This window comes from Bombus pascuorum, chromosome 8, assembly GCF_905332965.1.
Source record: "Bombus pascuorum chromosome 8, iyBomPasc1.1, whole genome shotgun sequence".
NCBI lineage: Eukaryota > Metazoa > Arthropoda > Insecta > Hymenoptera > Apidae > Bombus > Bombus pascuorum.
The window spans coordinates 12,711,816-12,730,512 of record NC_083495.1 but is presented as its reverse complement, the minus strand read 5'-3'; the positions used below and the strand labels follow the sequence as shown (position 1 = coordinate 12,730,512).

At 40.1% G+C, this 18,697-nt stretch overlaps 1 protein-coding gene across 3 annotated transcripts in view; it reads left to right on the top strand.

The window, feature by feature from the left end:
• LOC132909615 (terminal nucleotidyltransferase 5C) overlaps positions 1-16,405 on the top strand; it is a 157,483-nt gene extending 141,078 nt beyond the window's left edge. For 2 of the 3 annotated variants that reach the window (XM_060964536.1, XM_060964538.1), the window contains exon 2: positions 9,321-16,405. In XM_060964536.1, the coding sequence (XP_060820519.1) occupies positions 9,321-10,646 (1,326 nt within the window). In that variant the 3' untranslated portion in view covers positions 10,647-16,405. Of the gene's footprint in view, positions 1-4,896; positions 5,476-9,320 lie in introns of those variants that run through there. The other variant, XM_060964537.1, reaches the window with a different exon arrangement.
• The last annotated feature ends 2,292 nt before the right edge of the window (positions 16,406-18,697 follow it).

Below are 18,697 nucleotides of genomic sequence, written 5' to 3'. Positions count from 1 at the left end.
TGGAATATTTTATTCGTGAAAGTCGTGAAATACGCAAAAGACGGTAAAATTACGCTAGATATTAAAACTACCATAGTAACAACCATTTCGAATATAGAGGCGAGCATAGAGGCAACGTTAACAGCGAAAATACGTTGTTTCCTATTAACGCATTAATAATTAGAGCAGCTTCTAGACTCGTTACGTATATTTACGGCAAACTATAATTTAGTCTTTAGTATTAGATTGTCCGGAAAGTTTCTTTCGTTTCATAAGGTGATAATAGATGAACAACAATTTCTGTTTTATATTATTTTATTGAAGTAGGTATGATCCATTTCGTTCTACATCTATTATTATATTCGTGCATAATTCAATAAACCAATATAAAACGAAAAACACTGTACGTCTATTATTTCCCTATAAAACAAAAGAAACTTTCCGGACAACCTAATACTTGAGGAAATACGTAGACATATTTTTCTTCCGTGCTATCGGGAACAACGCGTGTTCTATCACGTGACGTAGCCAAATCCTGGTTAACAAGTGAGAACCGAACCCTGTAACAACGCGACATGGAGCCACCCCCGTGGAGATCACGACGAAACGCGTTCATATCTCGCAGTCCTTCGTCACCAGCGAATCCATCGACCGCATACGATATACGACGTAAAAATAAAGGAGCCACGGTTTGACGTGGGTTCACGACTGGAACGGTCGAGATCGATACTTGTCGGCCAACCCCCGTTGGTCCAGCCTCTCTCTGTTTCCCCGGCGCGACTGACGACGTGGGCGTCTAGAAGTACACCATCTCAGCTCCGACCAACACGGACACGCGCATTCGTACAGCTCTAACGTATACTATATACCTATACAGGGTGTTTCGTTTGTCTTGGATCAGTTAGTAGATATTAATTTTAATTTGCATTTGATATACGAGTTAATAAATATCTGTTGTTCTCGCTCGTTTCGGTATTCAGAGATAGAAATATTGGATTGGAAAGTGGATCTTGATTTTATTTTATATACACGATAGATATTAATATTCCTAGATATACAGTAGCTGTTGGAAATATTTGTACGTATCCTTGTCTTTCAATGGGACCGTCTTTTCTTTAGGTTGTATTGTACTGTACGTTTCATTCTCGTACTGTGAAAATCTTATAAAAAGTACTATCGCAGGATAGGAAACTTAAAATACAGTTGGATCTAATTAATTAATACAGGAATGCAATGACGTACGAGTATCCTTTATAACCGCTGCAACAGTGTTTACATTTGATTTATTTTTCACAGTCCTTTGCCTGTGGATTAAATGGGACTTGCAGTTTCTCTTTGCTTTACGCTCGTATCTTCCCACCCACCAGCTTAACATCTCTCGTACTTAACATTTAGACTTTAAACTTGACCTTTGAATGCACCGCTTGTACTCTTTCTCTGTATATTTCTGCTGCTTGTGTCTATTCTCGCAATTCCTAAACGTCGATGACATAGAAATCGAAACAGAAACATAAAATATGAAACTCTAACGATGTATAATATAAAGATACGATAGCATAACGTAAAACTGTAAAGAACTATTTCTCTCCTGTGCTGCGTTTATAAAGAAATCGCGTAAGAATCGACGATTCTCGAGCTAGTCGTGTGTCACGATGATCGTCGTCGTTCTAAATCAACTTTGACCCGACACGATCTTTTCGTTTCGATAAAAACAATTACGGTATGAAGGTGTTGGATATGGACGAAACACCCTGTATATAGAGGCGGATCGTACGGGCAAACGCAACGTAGCACTCAGGTCGGCCTGTTCATTCAATGACACCCACGCGTTCTTCGTAGTGACGTCATTCGAAGCGTTAGAGGGTGAGAAGGGGAAAATCGAGGAGGAAGGATCTGGGCCAACCGCCCATCCCCCGTTTTGTACCTTTCTCCATACTCCTTTCTTTTTTCTCTTTCATTCATCCTGCCTTTCTTTTATCTACATTTTCACCATTTTCCTTACTTTTCCTCCCATTCTTCGATCTCTACTCTTATCGTACCACGTTACGCTTTCTTCCTTTTGTCTTCCACCGTTTCCTGCGTTCTCCGCGACTTGCCCCTTTTCTATCTTCTACATTGTTCACGTTGCATTTTAGTTTTTCGTTATTGTCCACTCGGCAGATACTCTCGCTTTTTTCGTTTCTTCCTTTGTTAATTAAATCCCATTCACCTGTCCGGTTCCTCTGTTACCCTGCTTCTCTTTTCTGTTACCTTTTACTCCGTTTCTCCCCCGTTAGCTTCCGTTTTTCCATTTCGGTCCATCTTTTCATCGGTTCTGTCTCGTTCTCCGTATTCTCCGCCTCCGCTTTCCCTTGTTTCCAACCTTTTCTACTTCACTCGTCTGCCTTTTGCTTATTTTCTATCTTCCTCTTGCTGTTTTTCCCCCTTTCTCTCAAACCGTTTCTATCTGAAGTGGTTAATGGTCGATCAGAGTTCAAGCGTCAACGAGCCACGTCGTTTTTCCAATCGATTTCACCGCGGCTACTGTTGTTCTCGTTGAACCGGGCAACAATCGTTTGACGAGGGTTCCTGAAACTCTTCTACTTTGTCTTCTCTATGGTCGTTGGGTAGTAACGACGTGTATGGAAAGATTGGTTTCATACGAGGTGTTTCGATTGTCCAAAGGATAGATGAAAAGCTTGAGTTATGGCTCGTGAATGGTGACGTAACGATAGTAAAAATGAGGGTCTCCCTCGATTATATTTCTGGCGTTATAGAATCGCTGGTGTTTGAAATTCTGACACAGGAGGAAGTAGAAAGTGGACTTAAAAAAAGACACGTCGTACGGTTGAATTTAATTTGGAACAAGAAAAATTGTAAATATCCGGAGAAAATATATTGAATAAGTGAAATAATAATTGAAAAAGAATCGATCTCTGATACTTTTCGAAGCCAGAAACTTTGCTTCGAAATGGAGATTATAAATCTGTATGTCTGTAAATTATCATTTGTGAAGTTCATTTGTTCTCTTTTCCATGTTTTGTTGATAAAAATGCAAGTGAAGGAAAATTTTCATATTATCAGTGCCCCTGTCGAATGAATTAAAAAATAACAAATTAGGAACTAGAAGAATTAAGAACTGAACAGAATGGGTAAACTAGAGAAAAATATGTATCCAAAGGAAAGTAAATAATTTTGAAGAATTAAATTACAAATGATATTCGCGATTCACGAATTATACAATTTTTCTAATTAATATCGGAATTATCGAAGCTCGTTAAACTTTAAATTAAAATCGTTAAAAATAATCGATAATAATCGAAACAAGTACTTGGCCTTTAAATAGCAGTTTATGCTAACAATATTTCTTTTATAGTTAAGAAAACTCTAAATCGCGGTTACTTAAAATTCAACAGCTGACTATAGAAACAAAGTACTTCTTTGAATTTCGAGTGAACGAAGAAAATGGTGTGTCGTTCTGTGAGCTATAATTTTTATTATCTCGGAATAAACGTATGACGGTCGCGCGATATCGGAACAAGGCAAGACGATGGAATAGGAGCCACGATTTCAACCTTGAGATTGATTAAACGTTTCACGAGGTTTTAACTTGAAATTACGTAATTCTGGCGAAAAGTACGAGAAGATATCGACGTCAGAACAAGGGGGATGGAAGCGTTCGAGAGAATAAGCGAACACTCTCGTCGATACGACGAGAAAATTTCATGGTAACTGCGTTGCTACTCTATCGAAACTGTATCGAAGAAGCTGCAAGTGACAGAAATTCAAATAGACTCGTGATTCTCCACGATCGTACTTCGAATCGAAGAAAACTTCAAAATGATACACATGGTATATTTGAAGAGTAGCAGGTTCTGGGTGTCTTGAAATCGAAAGACAAAAGGAATTTTTAATCTAAATTATAAAGGCGAAACTTTCTTATTTCTTCTTCTCATTCGAACACTTTGTACGAGGAATATCTGTCGATTTGTTTTATTTTGGAATGCGACTATGAAATTTCTCTGTTTTTCCTTTCTAATTAAGATAAACGCGGTGATTACACGGAGGTTTCAAATGGATGATGAATCATAGATAGATGTTCTCAAACGTTCTCGATAATTCTCGAACAGAATGGACAGCGAACAGACATCTGACATACAGATGGATGTCAATTAAAGCGAAACGTCAGCCAAGTTTTTATAAAGGGCTTTTGTTTAGAACAGAAATGACTAAGACGTTTGGTCACTACCGAAATTAATATCAACGAAGAAAAAGTTTTGATCGTAATAAAGTGTCTGGGACACTCTGATCGATTAACTTGGACGTTTTTCAATCCCAACGTGTCACATAATTTTACTTTGCTTCTCCGATGATATTCATGATATTCATGAGATAATGAGAAACAGATGTATTCAAGTCCTCGATAATAGTTTCTGTAACAATAACTGGAGTATTATAAATATTTATATTCATCGAGTATATATAATAGTATAACAGTATAATAATTATTAATATTTGATGTATAACGTAATGAACATAAAAATTAATCGCGCTACTATCAATTGCCATCGTCGAATTTTTATATTTCCATCTTACTGTCGATTAGGCGAACGAAAAGAATTCCTTACGTTTTCAGAGGATTTTTAACGTAGAAACGAGAAATCACGCGTATACCAATAATACGTTTCTCTCGTATTTTGTCCAAATTACAGATATTTTTAATGCTAGAAAAATATAATCGAGTAGAAAATGACGCAAGCAAGAAAATTAAATACACCCACAAATTCTTGCAATACCTATGACGTACATAACATTTACCACCGAATTTATTAATCTCTCTTATCATTCAACCTACGCAACATACATAGCAATATTTACTCGTAATCAGTCTGCCTATTACTCGCGATACTGTAACGAAAATTGAACCAAGCAGCATCAAACAAACATTCATTTGCGGATACGCACGATGATCGGACTCGTACGGAGGCAGAGCTCGGCGTCGATAGCTGCGTGGTAGCTTTGTGCTGCCCTCCTGGTACACTCAGGACGTCGCTACCGCTGCTGTTGATGGTGGTGTCACCGCCACCGCCACCGCCACCGCCGCCGCCGCCGCCACTAGTCTTCCTCGTACGCCTTTCACCGCGCTGTTCGCTCAGTTCGCTGTTGCCTCTCATCAGCTGCGGATCTGCTCGCCTAAGCGGAGCCTGTTCGCGACGTTTCGCTCTCCGTTTGTGCCGCGCGCGTACACTTGCTACAGTTTCGCTCCAAAAAGCTTTCGATCTAAAAACCAATCTTCTCTTTCTCGTGTTAGTAAATAAATAAATATTTAAATATATATATATAATTTACCAAATAAAAAAAGAAATAATCGAAGTTGAATCGAGATATATCTAAATAGAAGAAAAGTGACTTACACGTTGTCGAAGCCAAATCTTGTTCAGTGAATTACAGTGAATCTCGATATCGATACTGGAGAGAACAGAGCCACACAACGACGTCGAGCGGTTGTTCTTCATGGTAAGCGGTTGGATCGTTCGATGAAATGCGAAAATGGAAGGCGAAGGCCGGTCCCGTGCTCCACAGGTGGTAGTTCGATTATTTCGTGATCGTTGTTCACGATCAGAGCTTCTCCCGAGAGTGCACCCTGGTCGAGTGAAAGTAGCTCGATCTGGTCAGCCGGCTGATCCTCGATAAATCCGTGACCGTTAACGTAATCGTTGCAATACGTTTGGGTGGTCGTGGCTCGAGTTATAGCAGTGGAGATGTCAGTTTCTACGGTTCCGTGCGGCTTTTCTCTATTATCAATGGAAATAAATGACACGGTGAACGAATAGGATTGTTAGAAAGATACGTCGAAACCTTCGTCGTTCTCGTTGCTGGTGGAGGATTTACTTGAATTGCAAATTCAGTGGAACGATTGTTCTTCGTTTACTGTTCACGTTGGACTATTTCAATCGATCGGATATAAAATATGAAAGAACATAAAAAGAATTATTATTCATTGAATCGAACGTACTAAAAGGACACATTAAAAAGCCCACATCAGAGAGGCATTCCTTGATTAACAGATAAAAAATGCTGGCGGTCGAAATTAAAATGTGTGACGCAACGCAATCCCTATCGCCTCTAATAGGAAGAAAGCGATAACGATATCTGCCAGATTAACAGCTGCTCTTATCCATTTCCATTCCGAATAAGTGATTTCAAAAAAAAAATATTATCGAAGCACACGCTCGTATCTCCATTCTTCAAACAACTCTGGAATGTTCTTGCTTTCCCTAGACAGACAGAAAATCATCGTTATTATCGACGAGCGGCATTCATAGCTGTAAGCGTGGTATAATAGTTAGTTACTCCGTCGCAGATAGGAAACATCGCGAATGGATGGAAAAGCGTGACGCAACTGGACTGGTAATCGAGCGTGAGGCAATTAACTAACGAAGTTACCGTGATTATGCGTTGTCGTTCCCAAGTGCACGGTGAGAAAGAACGATCACGGAAAAGAGAGCAAAAACGTAGGCTGCAAGCGACTTCTGGTTCGACGAGGAATTTCAATTTAACGACCGGTTTTATCGTCCGGTTCGTTCGATTAATATCGAAGCTGCTGCAGCTTGCCGATAAGCTTAACGACGTTGCTTAGCCCTGGCGATCGACGAAGGCCCACGCAGCGCTATCCGCTAATGAAATAACGATAATTAAACGACGTGTCGCGACCGTGAACGAGTAGAGGAGCGAACTCTGACTGGTGGCCCTGTTGCTCCTCCGATCGAGTTCCCTTCCAATCTATAGCTGGCACTCGAGTTCACCTCGCTGTTTACCTTCAACAGCTGACTGTGTCCGATGGCGTCGACCTGTCCAATACACTGTCATACGTGATCGATATTTCGAAATTGATTTTTTAAACGTCCGAGGATCTCGCGTACATTGGTCAGGAACTTTTCGAATTTGTTAAGGAAAGGAAGAATTTTGAGGTATTTGGGGGATTAGGGATATTCTCGTGGTTCTTTGAAGGACTCTTTGGAAATGGTTTCGCTTGGGATGTCAGGACTCTTGCGATGGTCAAACGATTTCTTTAACGTTAAGGTGTTTTCACGCGGAAGAATAGTTTGAAACATTGAGAGTTCTTCGTGAGCTTTCGAGATAGCGTGGAAGTTCTCAGATTCTGTTGCAAAAGCTGCGAAATCGTTGGGAATATTTAAAGATATCAAAGGCTCTTACGGCATGTCACGCAACGTTTCAACATATTTCGAGCCACGCTTCAATACCAAAAGAACCTTCGAAATTCCAAGGATTTTGAAACTTGAAATTTCTACGACGCTACAGAACATTTTGGAATACTAAAAGAAGCTTTTCGAAATATCTTATGATAGCGGAGAATCTTTCAAAATCTTTTGAAACCTTGCGAAATCTTTGACAGTATTTCGAAATAAAAGGAATGCGAGTAATCTTTTGAAATATCGGGAATTTATTTTTAACTTTAACTTAAAGTTTCCATCAAAAAGCAGACCATCGAATAGAACGCTTCTTCGCCTGAACCTTTTAAGCAACGACTTAATTTTCTCAAAGAGACACCATCGAAGAAGGATGGGTGAGAAGTTTGAATAGCTCGTGTACGCTACCCGGACGTAACCTCGTGGCATTTCTAAACGTGAACATCTAACTCGCAGATACGAAGACATTCTCGAAGGGCGCGTTTGCTAACGACAGAATGTTAAACTTATCGATTTAGACGCTCCTCCAAGAACTTCTCATTGGTTAGGAATTTTGTAGCACCTAGTTGGCAAATCTTTTGTTGAGTATCGAAACTGTTTATCTGTTTTGCGGCAAGGTTCTTCGATCGATTTATCAAGACTTTCATCGATAATCGTCAATTAAAAGTGACCGTCTATCAGATTAACTGGGACGATACTTCGTGTTTATTATCTAAAACGATTATCTAAAACGTTCTGGATCTTTCATTGGGTAATCGTTGTATTATCATATTCATTACAGAATTTTATACTAGATATATTTTAATGTTTTTATAGAAGACTAGAAATTCTTCTCACACTAGGAAATAGTTTCTAAGCGGTTAAATATTTATAATTTTAGTTTCTATATTTTTTTACTGCACTATTTACATTTCCATACTTTTAAATTTGTATATTCGTAATTTATCTTTTTTTCTTACCTGGGGAAATCCTCGTGGACACGCCGCCGCTTCTGAAAGGCGGCGAGGTAGTGTCGGACTTACCAACTAAAACAGGGATGCCCGGGACCTTTTTCGGATTACTGCCAAAGTATTCCTGTGTCTTCTCTCATTCTGGGAGAGTCGTTCCTAGGTTAGTTCGGGCATTGGGAGGGACCACTCCTCTTAACGCTGTTCCTTCCGTCGTCCGGCCGTCCAAATCTGAGGAAAAATTATAATTTATTCTAACGCTTGTTTCATTTCTATCCCTCGTATAAATAAGGTGTACAGTGTATATACTAAATATTACGAGCACGATATTAAAAGTTACCTTGTGTATTTCACATAAAACAAAACGTACTGTAGTATCTTACTGTTACAATTAGTTTACTTACAATAAATTGATTGTACAGATATTGATTAAACAAGAAACGATGATTGTTTAACGTGAACTAAACACAACAACGTGTTATAGTTTAAACAACTAGATAGTTAATTTGCAACTCTCATCACCAACGCTCTCTCTAACACGGACCACACTCATACCACAACGCTAGCAACACTCTCTCCTTGACTTCTCGATTCACACTTCCTGACTTCTCAACTAACACTCTTCGACTTCTCCGACTTCTTGTCCCTTTTTTTCTTCTTTTTTTTTTTTTATTTTATTTTGGTTATTTTACAATTTGTCCTTGCGGTCATTTGGTAAAGTGTTATATCTTGTTGGTGAAGAAAAAATAATATAGTAATATATATAGTGGGCGGCTACCTCCAGCGGGGTGCCAGCTTCGTTTTTTCTAAGTTATATCTTTTATGAGGTCTCTTGTCCCTTAGCATTCCTTTGGCTTTTATCTTAGCCCCACCACGCACGTGGTCTGTAACCGATCGTAGTCAGGTCACGTAGTTCCTTTCCACGAAACTATTCGATCGAAGCACCGATGACACATTGATGGACCTGTCGGTACCTCGGCTTTCTCGCGATATTATTTATGGTTCACTCGATATTTTCTTTTGTTCACAATACTACGATACAATCAACAATTTCACTTTACTTCAATCATCCAATGTAATATAATCAAAGACATCTGACGGTATCCATTTAAGAAGGAACATAAAACGTACAATCGCAATACGACTGTAACCGAATGCGGAAATGCCACGGTTAATAACATCTTCTGTTTCTTTTCCATTACAGTGTGGCTCCCTGGAGATCGGCGAGGAACGCCAGCGTCGGGTCGCTATGATGGAGTCCCTGTGCCAGGTGAACGGCACGAAGAGCAACGGAGGCAACGATAACAACGTGAACAATGGGAACAGCAATAACCACAACTCAGACTGTCCGGATCCCCAGCAGAGGCTGGCTGTGCTCAGTTTCGAGCAAGTTAGACGATTGAATGATGTGATGAACGAGGTGGTGTGCATCCATGGTCGTGGCAATTTTCCTACTTTGGAAGTCAGATTGAGAGACCTGGTTACCGTGGTCCGTAGCAAACTAGAGTCTGACCCGAGCAACGGTGGAGCCGGTATGAGGGTACGCGACATCAGGTTGAACGGCGGCGCGGCTTCTCACGTTTTGGCCACCGAGTCGCAACCGTACAACGATCTGGACTTGATATTCGCCGTGGAATTGTCGAGCGGTCGAAACTACGACAAGGTGAAGGCCGCTGTGCTTGGCTCGTTGTTCGACCTGCTGCCAGAAGGTGTCAGCCGTAAACGTATCACCACGTGCAGCTTGAAGGAGGCGTACGTGAGCAAAATGGTGAAAGTGAATAACGACGGTGACCGGTGGTCCCTGATTTCCCTTGGGAACTCACGAGGTCACAGGAACGTCGAACTAAAGTTCGTCGACTCGATGAGGCGGCAGTTCGAGTTCTCGGTCGACTCGTTCCAGATCGTGCTCGACTCGCTTCTTCTGTTCTACGAGTGCAGCAAGCTACCAATTGGCGAGAACTTCTACCCAACCGTGGTCGGTGAATCGGTGTACGGTGATTTCCAGGAGGCGTTATACCATCTTCACAAAAAACTGATCTCGACGAGGCATCCGGAAGAGATCCGCGGCGGCGGTCTGCTCAAATACTGCAATCTCCTGGTTAAGATGTACAAACCCTCTCAACCTGACTATATAAAAACCCTCGAGCGATACATGTGCTCGAGATTCTTCATCGATTTTCCGGACATCGGCCAGCAACGGGCCAAACTCGAGAACTACCTGTGGAACCACTTCGTCGGTCCCGAGGAGGAAGCCCTCAAGTACCAGTACCTGATGTTGCTTCACAGCGTGGTGGAAGAGTCCACCGTGTGCTTGATGGGTCACGAGAGACGACAGACCTTATCTCTCATCGAGAGCCTTGCGTACCAGGTGTTCTGCCAGGAACAACAGCAACGATTGTCGAATCATCAGCAGGCACCTCCTGGACCGCCCACCACATACGTATACGCGAACGGTTACTATTACGCTCCAGTGATACCCACCGCGTGCTACACGTGCACGTGCAACTCGTGGATGGCATGCTCGTCGTGATGCGACATCGACGCCAACGCTATCATCGCCACTAGCACCGCCATCAACACCGCTACGACCACCACCGGCACGATCACCGATGTCCGCGATAACTCCATGATCTTTATCGACCGCGGAACCATGGACGAGCCTCTGCTTAACGACCAGGGGGGCAACCGTCCTCAACCAGGTTACGATCGACGTAATTCGGATCGTCGTGGTTCGTGTGTATCCAACAATCTCGAGAAAGACGCTTGTCGATCATTGATCGTTCGCGACAGCGGATCAAAGGAGCAAAATCGTTTGCTCCTCAGTTGACGCTTGGACACGCGTCGAACATCGAACACCGACCGATCCAGAGTGTGACGTAGACGAGAAAGATTCTCGTCGGAATAAAACGGAGGAAGATAAAACCCGCGGTGGTCGATTCGCCAAATGGATCGTGAGAGGACGGTGTTTATCGTTCGAGCGGGTCGGTGACAGTGAACAAAAACAACAAAAATGAAAGAAACAACTTCGCGGAAGACTGAAGACATCCAGGAGAAGATCAAATTCTAACCTAACGGCGGGAACATTTGTAATACTGCGCGTTTACGTCCCGGTGTATCTTTCTGTTTCTCCTGGATGCGTTTATTCAGCTCCGGTGGACGATCAGTTGTCGCGGGAGGAAGGACCAAAACACAATGGTATTTGCTGTAAAGACGGTCGTAGGGGATCAACCGAGAGACTATAAGACTCCAAGCGAAATAAAAGAAAAAAGAAAAAAAAACGTTGAAATAAAGAAAGATAAAGAAACCAAGCGGAACGAATATATAAAAGAAGTAACAAAAAATGAATGTGTTGTGCCTAACGAATTTGAACGGATGGTGGAGAGAAACGGAAACCGCAATTGCGCACGCGCGGTGAAAACATGCGATGAATATACTCGGTAAACTATTATACTATTGTCGGTGCGCGCGTCGATGAAACGAGACGGACGCATATATGAATCGCAACGGTGGCGCGAGAGAGACAGAGACTGTGCGCGCGTTGAGAAAAGAACACACACACGCTTTTCAGAGTCCCCGGGAAGACGGTAGCGCCGCCAAGCGATGGCGTCGGTTCACTAAGTGATTCTGTATGGAACCGGAAGGAGGGAAGTCAATTTCGGAGGCGGAGGAACGACGACGAAACGGAATCGGAAGCTGTACGGAGAACAATACCGAGGAGTTCGAAAGAAAGGAAAGAGAAGAAGAAAAAACGCCGACGACGAGGGAGAACAAACGAAGGGACAGAGGGCGCCTAGGATCGGATCGGAGAACGAAAGGAACGTTTGATAGATAGCGCATACGAAAGCGTCCGTCAGCGTTCCACGGTCGCTCCTCTTCCTTTCCTCTTTTCCCAAAACGAAGAAAAAAAACAAAAAAAATGCAAAAAAAAAAGTATATTATAACGAATGAACATATGATGTTTCGAGAAACGTGTAACTAAAGGAAAGGTAGTGGTAACACACACAGATTTCACAAAACGTAAGCAAAAAGTAAACTCAAACAGATTAAAAAAACAAAGAAATATTAACGGGCGTGGCGTTTGCAAAAAAAAGAATAATTATAAATATATAAATATATATATACTATATTTAAATATATAAATACATGTATAAAATCTATGTATAAATATTAATGTGTGGCTGTGAACACATTTCATTTAGATACTACTGTAACGTGATATATAAGATTGAGAAAAAAAAAAATCGAGGATGAGCGGCGCGATCGGTGCGACAACGAGAGAGTTTGTACGCGGAGAGTGTGTGTGTGAGAGAGAGAGATAGAAGAGAGTAAAGGAAGGAGAAGATGAACGAGGGGTGAGAGGCGTCTCTACTTGTTTTCTTTTCTTTTTTTTTTTTCTTCTTTCTTTAGTTTCGCGTCAACCAGCGCTGTCACATCGCCTAGACAAAACAGACAAACAAGAACAAAACCTAAGCAAATAAACAAAAAGAAAACATGGACACTTAAAGAAACAGAGACACTCTCATGTAACGTACATACACGCGAATACTTGGTAAACTGAGACGAATGTTGATCCAGGTAAAAAGAAGCAAACTATCGTTTACCAAAAGACGCGCGCATAAAAACATGAGATGCTAAAACGACCATCTAGACAATCTTTCCAGTTCTAGTATTATACGAGGGAAAAAGCGCCGTGACTAATCTTGGGATTCATGGAAGGACGCGTCGAAGGAGATTCGAGGTGACTAGAAGACAGAAGCCCTTCATCTTAGCCTGTATACGCGAAACTATACACATAACACGTACAACGAGTATATGTATGAAGACTATAGGGAAAGAGATAAGTCACATTTTATTGTCCCATATTATGGGAACAATTTAAAAATATTTTATCAATCAGCCACATATCTAAATTGTTTTTTCGTCGAATTTAATTGTAGGATTCTCTTGAAAAATATTTTCTAAAGATAATAATTTCTCAAAAGCAATGCTTCTCATATATTAGATGTTAGAGTACACCCTTTTAGCTACTTTTAGCAACCCCAAAATGAAGAAATTAATATAATCGTATTCCTCGTATTTCCCCCTATAATCTTCGTACCTAATCGTATACATTCGTAGATACATAAAATCACATATATATACATACATAAACACACACACACACACACACACACACACGTACGTGCTATCGAGCGATCCTTGCGGCGACCCTAGTCTCCGCCGGAGGCGACGGCGAACAGCTTGCATAACCTTCTTTCTTCTCGATACCGATAATTATTTAATACCTTATCCGACTGAACAGCAGCAACGCCGCTCGCAAAGCAAAATACACGCGCGTTCTCGTGCCTATGTTTCTCCGGCCGTGATAAAACTCATTTGCATAATAAAACGTAGACTCTTGGCGCGGCGAACTTGCAAACTGTATCGTCCCGCGAATCACTGTCGGTGCGTATACAAACAGGCACGCGTGTGTGTGTATCCGCGTGTGTATAATCTCTTCTATACACGCACAGAGAATATACACCACCAAGCCACGAATCTCCTAGCGTTTTTCGCGTGTCTCAGCAAATCTTTATCTCTCTAACGCGTTGTTCTCTTTCTCTGTTCCTACCTGCAGCAGGCAGACACGTAACGCGTACAACATACGGATAAAACACTCGCATACACACACGCACACGCACACGCAGACACGCACGAAGTACAGAGACAGGTGCGTGTAAGCAAGGAGAGTAAAGAAGAGAGAGGACGTATATGCTCGCCACTTGGCGTCTCTCTTTTATGTGCGTGTCCGTATCGACTGGTGACCCCGTTAGTCAGCATAGTCAGTCACTTTGCTCGCTCGCTCGCTCACCGGTTAGAACTTAGCCAGGCCTCGTTCGTTCGCTCGCTCACTCTTCCTTTCAGTTTGCAAGCGAAAGTAAAGGCCTAATAAAAAGCCCGCAAACTGGTTTTTCTGGTATATCGCGTGTTAATGCTAAGGAGAGCCAGGCCGACTAGCACAGCGACGTTCTGCACCCGGTGCGCGCCTCTAGCCGCCTGTTCCCTCTGTTACCATCGCGACCATTTGTTTCCAACCACCTATCGACGATCCTTATCCCTCTATTTCCTTCGTTACGGCTAATTTCCTATCATCTATCGACGATTCTCGTCTTTTTGTTTCCTTCGCTATCACTAGTTTTCGATCATCCATCGACGTAACGTTGCTCCTCCTAATGATCGTTTCATTGTTGTTCTTACTGTTATTCTCGTCTCTGTGATCTACGGTAGCAATAGCCAGCCGTTACACCGAAGCTTTCGTTCCTTCTTCGTAGCTTCCATCGTCGAATACACTGCGGATGTTGTAGTGGAAAATGGAAAAGATTCGCGAACGTTAATTACATACTCGATTTGCAACGAAGGGTTTAAGATATTTGTTGTCTTGTTGTCGAAGATGTTAGTAGGTTCGATGGTTTTGGATGATTGCGTGGTTGTTCGTAATCGGTAGATGACGGACGTTTGTGCAAATTTAGGTTTTACTTAAGTCGTTAAGGAAATGAAATCTAAGTAGACATTTCTGTCGCACATTGATTATCAGAAATTGTATGTTTCGAATATTCTTATTCGTTATATATATGTAGAGTACATATTCTGCACATTTAAATTTTCCAATAAACAGCATAAACTTCCCGTCTATTAATTAGAATTGACAGTTTTGTGTTTCTTTTTAGGATTACATGGTAATTTTGTTAAATGTGAAGTATTAGAATGACTTGAGTCGGGACTCTACCGATTTTGGATCGATATTTATATAGTGTATCGTATGAAGCGTGGAAAGAAAAGACATTTTTTTTTTTCTACCGCAACAAGTTTGAAATTTTAGATCGATATGTATCCAGAATGTGTTTAGATAGATCTTAAGAAACCTCAAATTTGGAACTCGAGATAAATCGTAACTCGCGGAAGTTTGACTTGCGAGTTCAATGGCTGATATAATTAGAGTGCTCCTTGTTCGAAGTTTTTCGCAACTTTCTTCAAGGAGAATAATTAAATTTCCAACTTGTTCCTACGAAGAGGATTGATTCTTTATTTCTCGTCTATTTTCTCATTCGAACATCAGACGCGAATCTATCAACAATCCATTAAAACATTTCGTAATATCGTCCACTCCGTATATGTCAGTCCGTCTCGTTTAATTCCTAAGAACTTTAAGATCATGTCGATCTACTGATCTATTGATCCAAATATTGACCGTTCTTTTTAACGTAGGTGACAGGATTACAATATATATATATGTTCGTTCGCGCCAAAAAAAACTTATTAAAACGTATACATAAATGTAACCATAAATTGGGAAAAAATTAAAAAAAAAGTTTGTCTCCTTTTATCGCATTCGTATTTTTACTAATTATATATATATATATTGTTATAAAGTATATCAGTGTTAAATTTTTTAAACAATTTTTTATTAGTATAAAAAGAGCTTGTTATTTGGCTATGATACCACAGATGTTTATTTTTTTAAAAATCCCCTATATTTTTCTTCTTTTTCGAGATTATTACTTCATATAAAGAAAAAGTTCGATTTTTAAAATGAAAACGGCTACGGTTTATTTGTCTTTGATGAAGCAAGAGTTTTAAGAATACAAACGCTGAAAATACATACGATATTTTATAGCCACGTTTCTTTTAGAGATGCCGGAGGATTCATTTGTACGTTCGTTCTTGAAAAAGTCGATCGATTCCGAGGCGATCAATCATGACGTAAAGCATAATAGCCACATAGATCTTTGAATCTTTCTTCGAGAAATTCTTCTCCTAAACGCGAGATATTCATTTTCATCGAAGCGATATTTGTTGCCCGATTAGGAAATTTTGATCGATCGATAGAACAAGAATCGCATGATTTTTCTGTATCGTGATACTCGACAGACTCGTGAATAGAAAATTTTGTAGTCGAGAAATCAGTCAAATAAATTAATTAAACTCGAGATACTCGTGATTCTTTGCGATTCTTGTATAAATGAAAGATCTCGAAAACGTGTCAGATTAAAACATGGAGTGGACGATTTAGGCAAATTCTAGCTAACTAAAATGAATCCGTATTATTACTTTTATTCTGTATTTCGAACGGTCTGTATTTCTTCTTTCCTTTCGTCCTTCAAGGTGAGTTTCTTCTGATTCGAATCAAGTAGCCAGAGCAAAAATCTAGGGCTCATTGCGAGAGAACGATATGACAAAAATATAAATCGTAATATACCGAGAAAATACTCTACGAACTTCGTTCTAGATGATGTGTGTTAGATCTAGATGTGTGTTAGAAGTTTTTAAAAAAAAAAAAAGAAAAGACAAAAATAAATAGAATAGACTAAGGGCGAGAAACTGTGAGTAACTTCTTCGGTGAATTACAATTAAAAAGAAGTCTAAAGAAACCTTACTGACAAATCTTCTTGCGATATTCTGAGAAATTTGTTCGAAGCTTTGCATTTGTTTCGTAATAAAGATACAAAATTGAATAAATCAAGACGATATTTCAAAAGGGTGAACATCTCGATTAGTCGCAAAAAGGAAGAGACGTGCGAGTTAAATTATTAAATAGAAAAGCAACGCCAGAATAGAAGTAGCTTTTAATCGACAAATCAAAGAAAAAAAAAAGAGAGAAGAAGAAATAAACGATAAATAAATAATTGTTCATCTGCGTTCTAGAACTTCTTGCAAGCGAATTGTAATTAATCATTGTAATTTTGTATCGTGATCTGTAATTTCGAACGAGCGTGCACCGTGATAGATGATCTTTCGTTATAGGGGAAGAATCGTAATATGTAAATGTCATCGAGTTGCGTGCGAGGGGATAATAACGAAAGAATGGAAGAAGGAAAAACATGGAGAAGAAAAAAGGAAAACGAAAAACGTGGTCATCTTCCGAGAATCTTGTTCCCTGCCTCGGATTTTTCTTTTTTTTTTTTCTTCGTTTCCTTTTCGTTTCTCCCGCTCCTTTCACCATCGATCGCGATCACTTTTTCTATCGAACGTGAATAATAACCATAATCACCTGCCAACGCCACGTGGACGAATTTTGTACGATTCTGCGCGACTCTGTACTCCGATATGATTATACAATACACATACGCATATTACATATACATACTTATATATATTATATATATGATATACAATGATTTTTTTATATTTGAAAGAGAAGAGAAAATAAAATGCATTTGCCTGACACACCACGATACATGGTTATTATTCAAGGGTTGAAGAACGAGACACCTCCTCTGTGTCGCGGTTTGTCAGAGTATTGACAAACTCGACGAGATTATTGACTGATCAGCTTAATTGCCGATAAATGGATAAAAAAGAAAAGAAAGAAGGGGGATATTTGACGAAATGAAAGATTGAAATGACAGAAGAAAGGATGAGAAGCGGGTACTCGTACGGAGGTACAAGTGTTTCGAGTTTGTACAGACACCAAGGTTGACTTGTAAAAGATAAACCAAGCATGTTTCGTTGATATTCGATGAAAAATTCTCCACTTCTTCTCTTTTTTCTTTTTTTTTTCTCTCTTTTTTTTTCTTTTTTCATTGCTCGATAGACACGATGATTGTTTTGTATCCTAAATATATGCGTTCCTCCTGCTTGTTCGATTCTCTAGTGTTAAACGAGTTATATCAGGTGTCAAACGTGTTTGTACGATTAAGCAATATGGTTTCTCCGTAGTCAAATAGTAGCGTGATTCGTTGCAAGGAAAGGATTGATCGCATACGGAAGAAAGAGAATCGAAATTTGAAGATTATAGAAAAGAGAAATTGTAAAGCTTCCAAAGAGTGGAAAAGACAATGACAGCGCTGGAAGGGTAAAGAATAGAACGATTTAATTCTTACGAACCGAGCTTCTTATATTCACCTCCTAGTTGTCTGATTTACTAAAGACCGTCTCACGACCCCTCGAGTTTCTGTCGTAAAAGAAGAAAAAAGGAAAATCATCTTTCGTCGTCGATTCATCATCGTCCTCGAATAACCCCGAATAATCGTGGACGAAATAAAACAACACTATACACACGTGTACACGACTATTACTCGGTTTGTTGGGTTTTTAAAGCGAGTGAGACAGCGTTGATCGTCTTTTCTCATTGATAATATGCAAAAAAAGAAAAACGCGATGATTAAATTGATCAAAGGACGAAGATCGAGTTTTGAAGCTTTTTCAGATTTTCTAAAGAGAGAAAGAGAGAGAGAGAGAGTGAATGAAAGAAAGGAAAAAGATAAGGCTGAATCGAGAGACCAAGCCGAAAACGCGATAGAAATGCGACGTCGAAACGGAATTGGGTGAGAGTTCATCGAAAAATCATTCGCGCGTTCCCGTTTCGAATATTCAGACGCTCGAGTCAAGGATATTCGACGATTTCTCATCCCTTGAATGAAGCATCGAGGTGTAAAGATATTTATAAAAATGAGATCACACCGAATTTCGTTTAACGCAAAATAACTTCGTCTTGAATAAAATGGAAAGTAGAATAATTTTAAGTAATTAAGCGTAAAATTTAAGCGTAAAAGAAATATTCGGAATGCATCGATTGAAAATCAAGGATAAATGTGCGAAAAG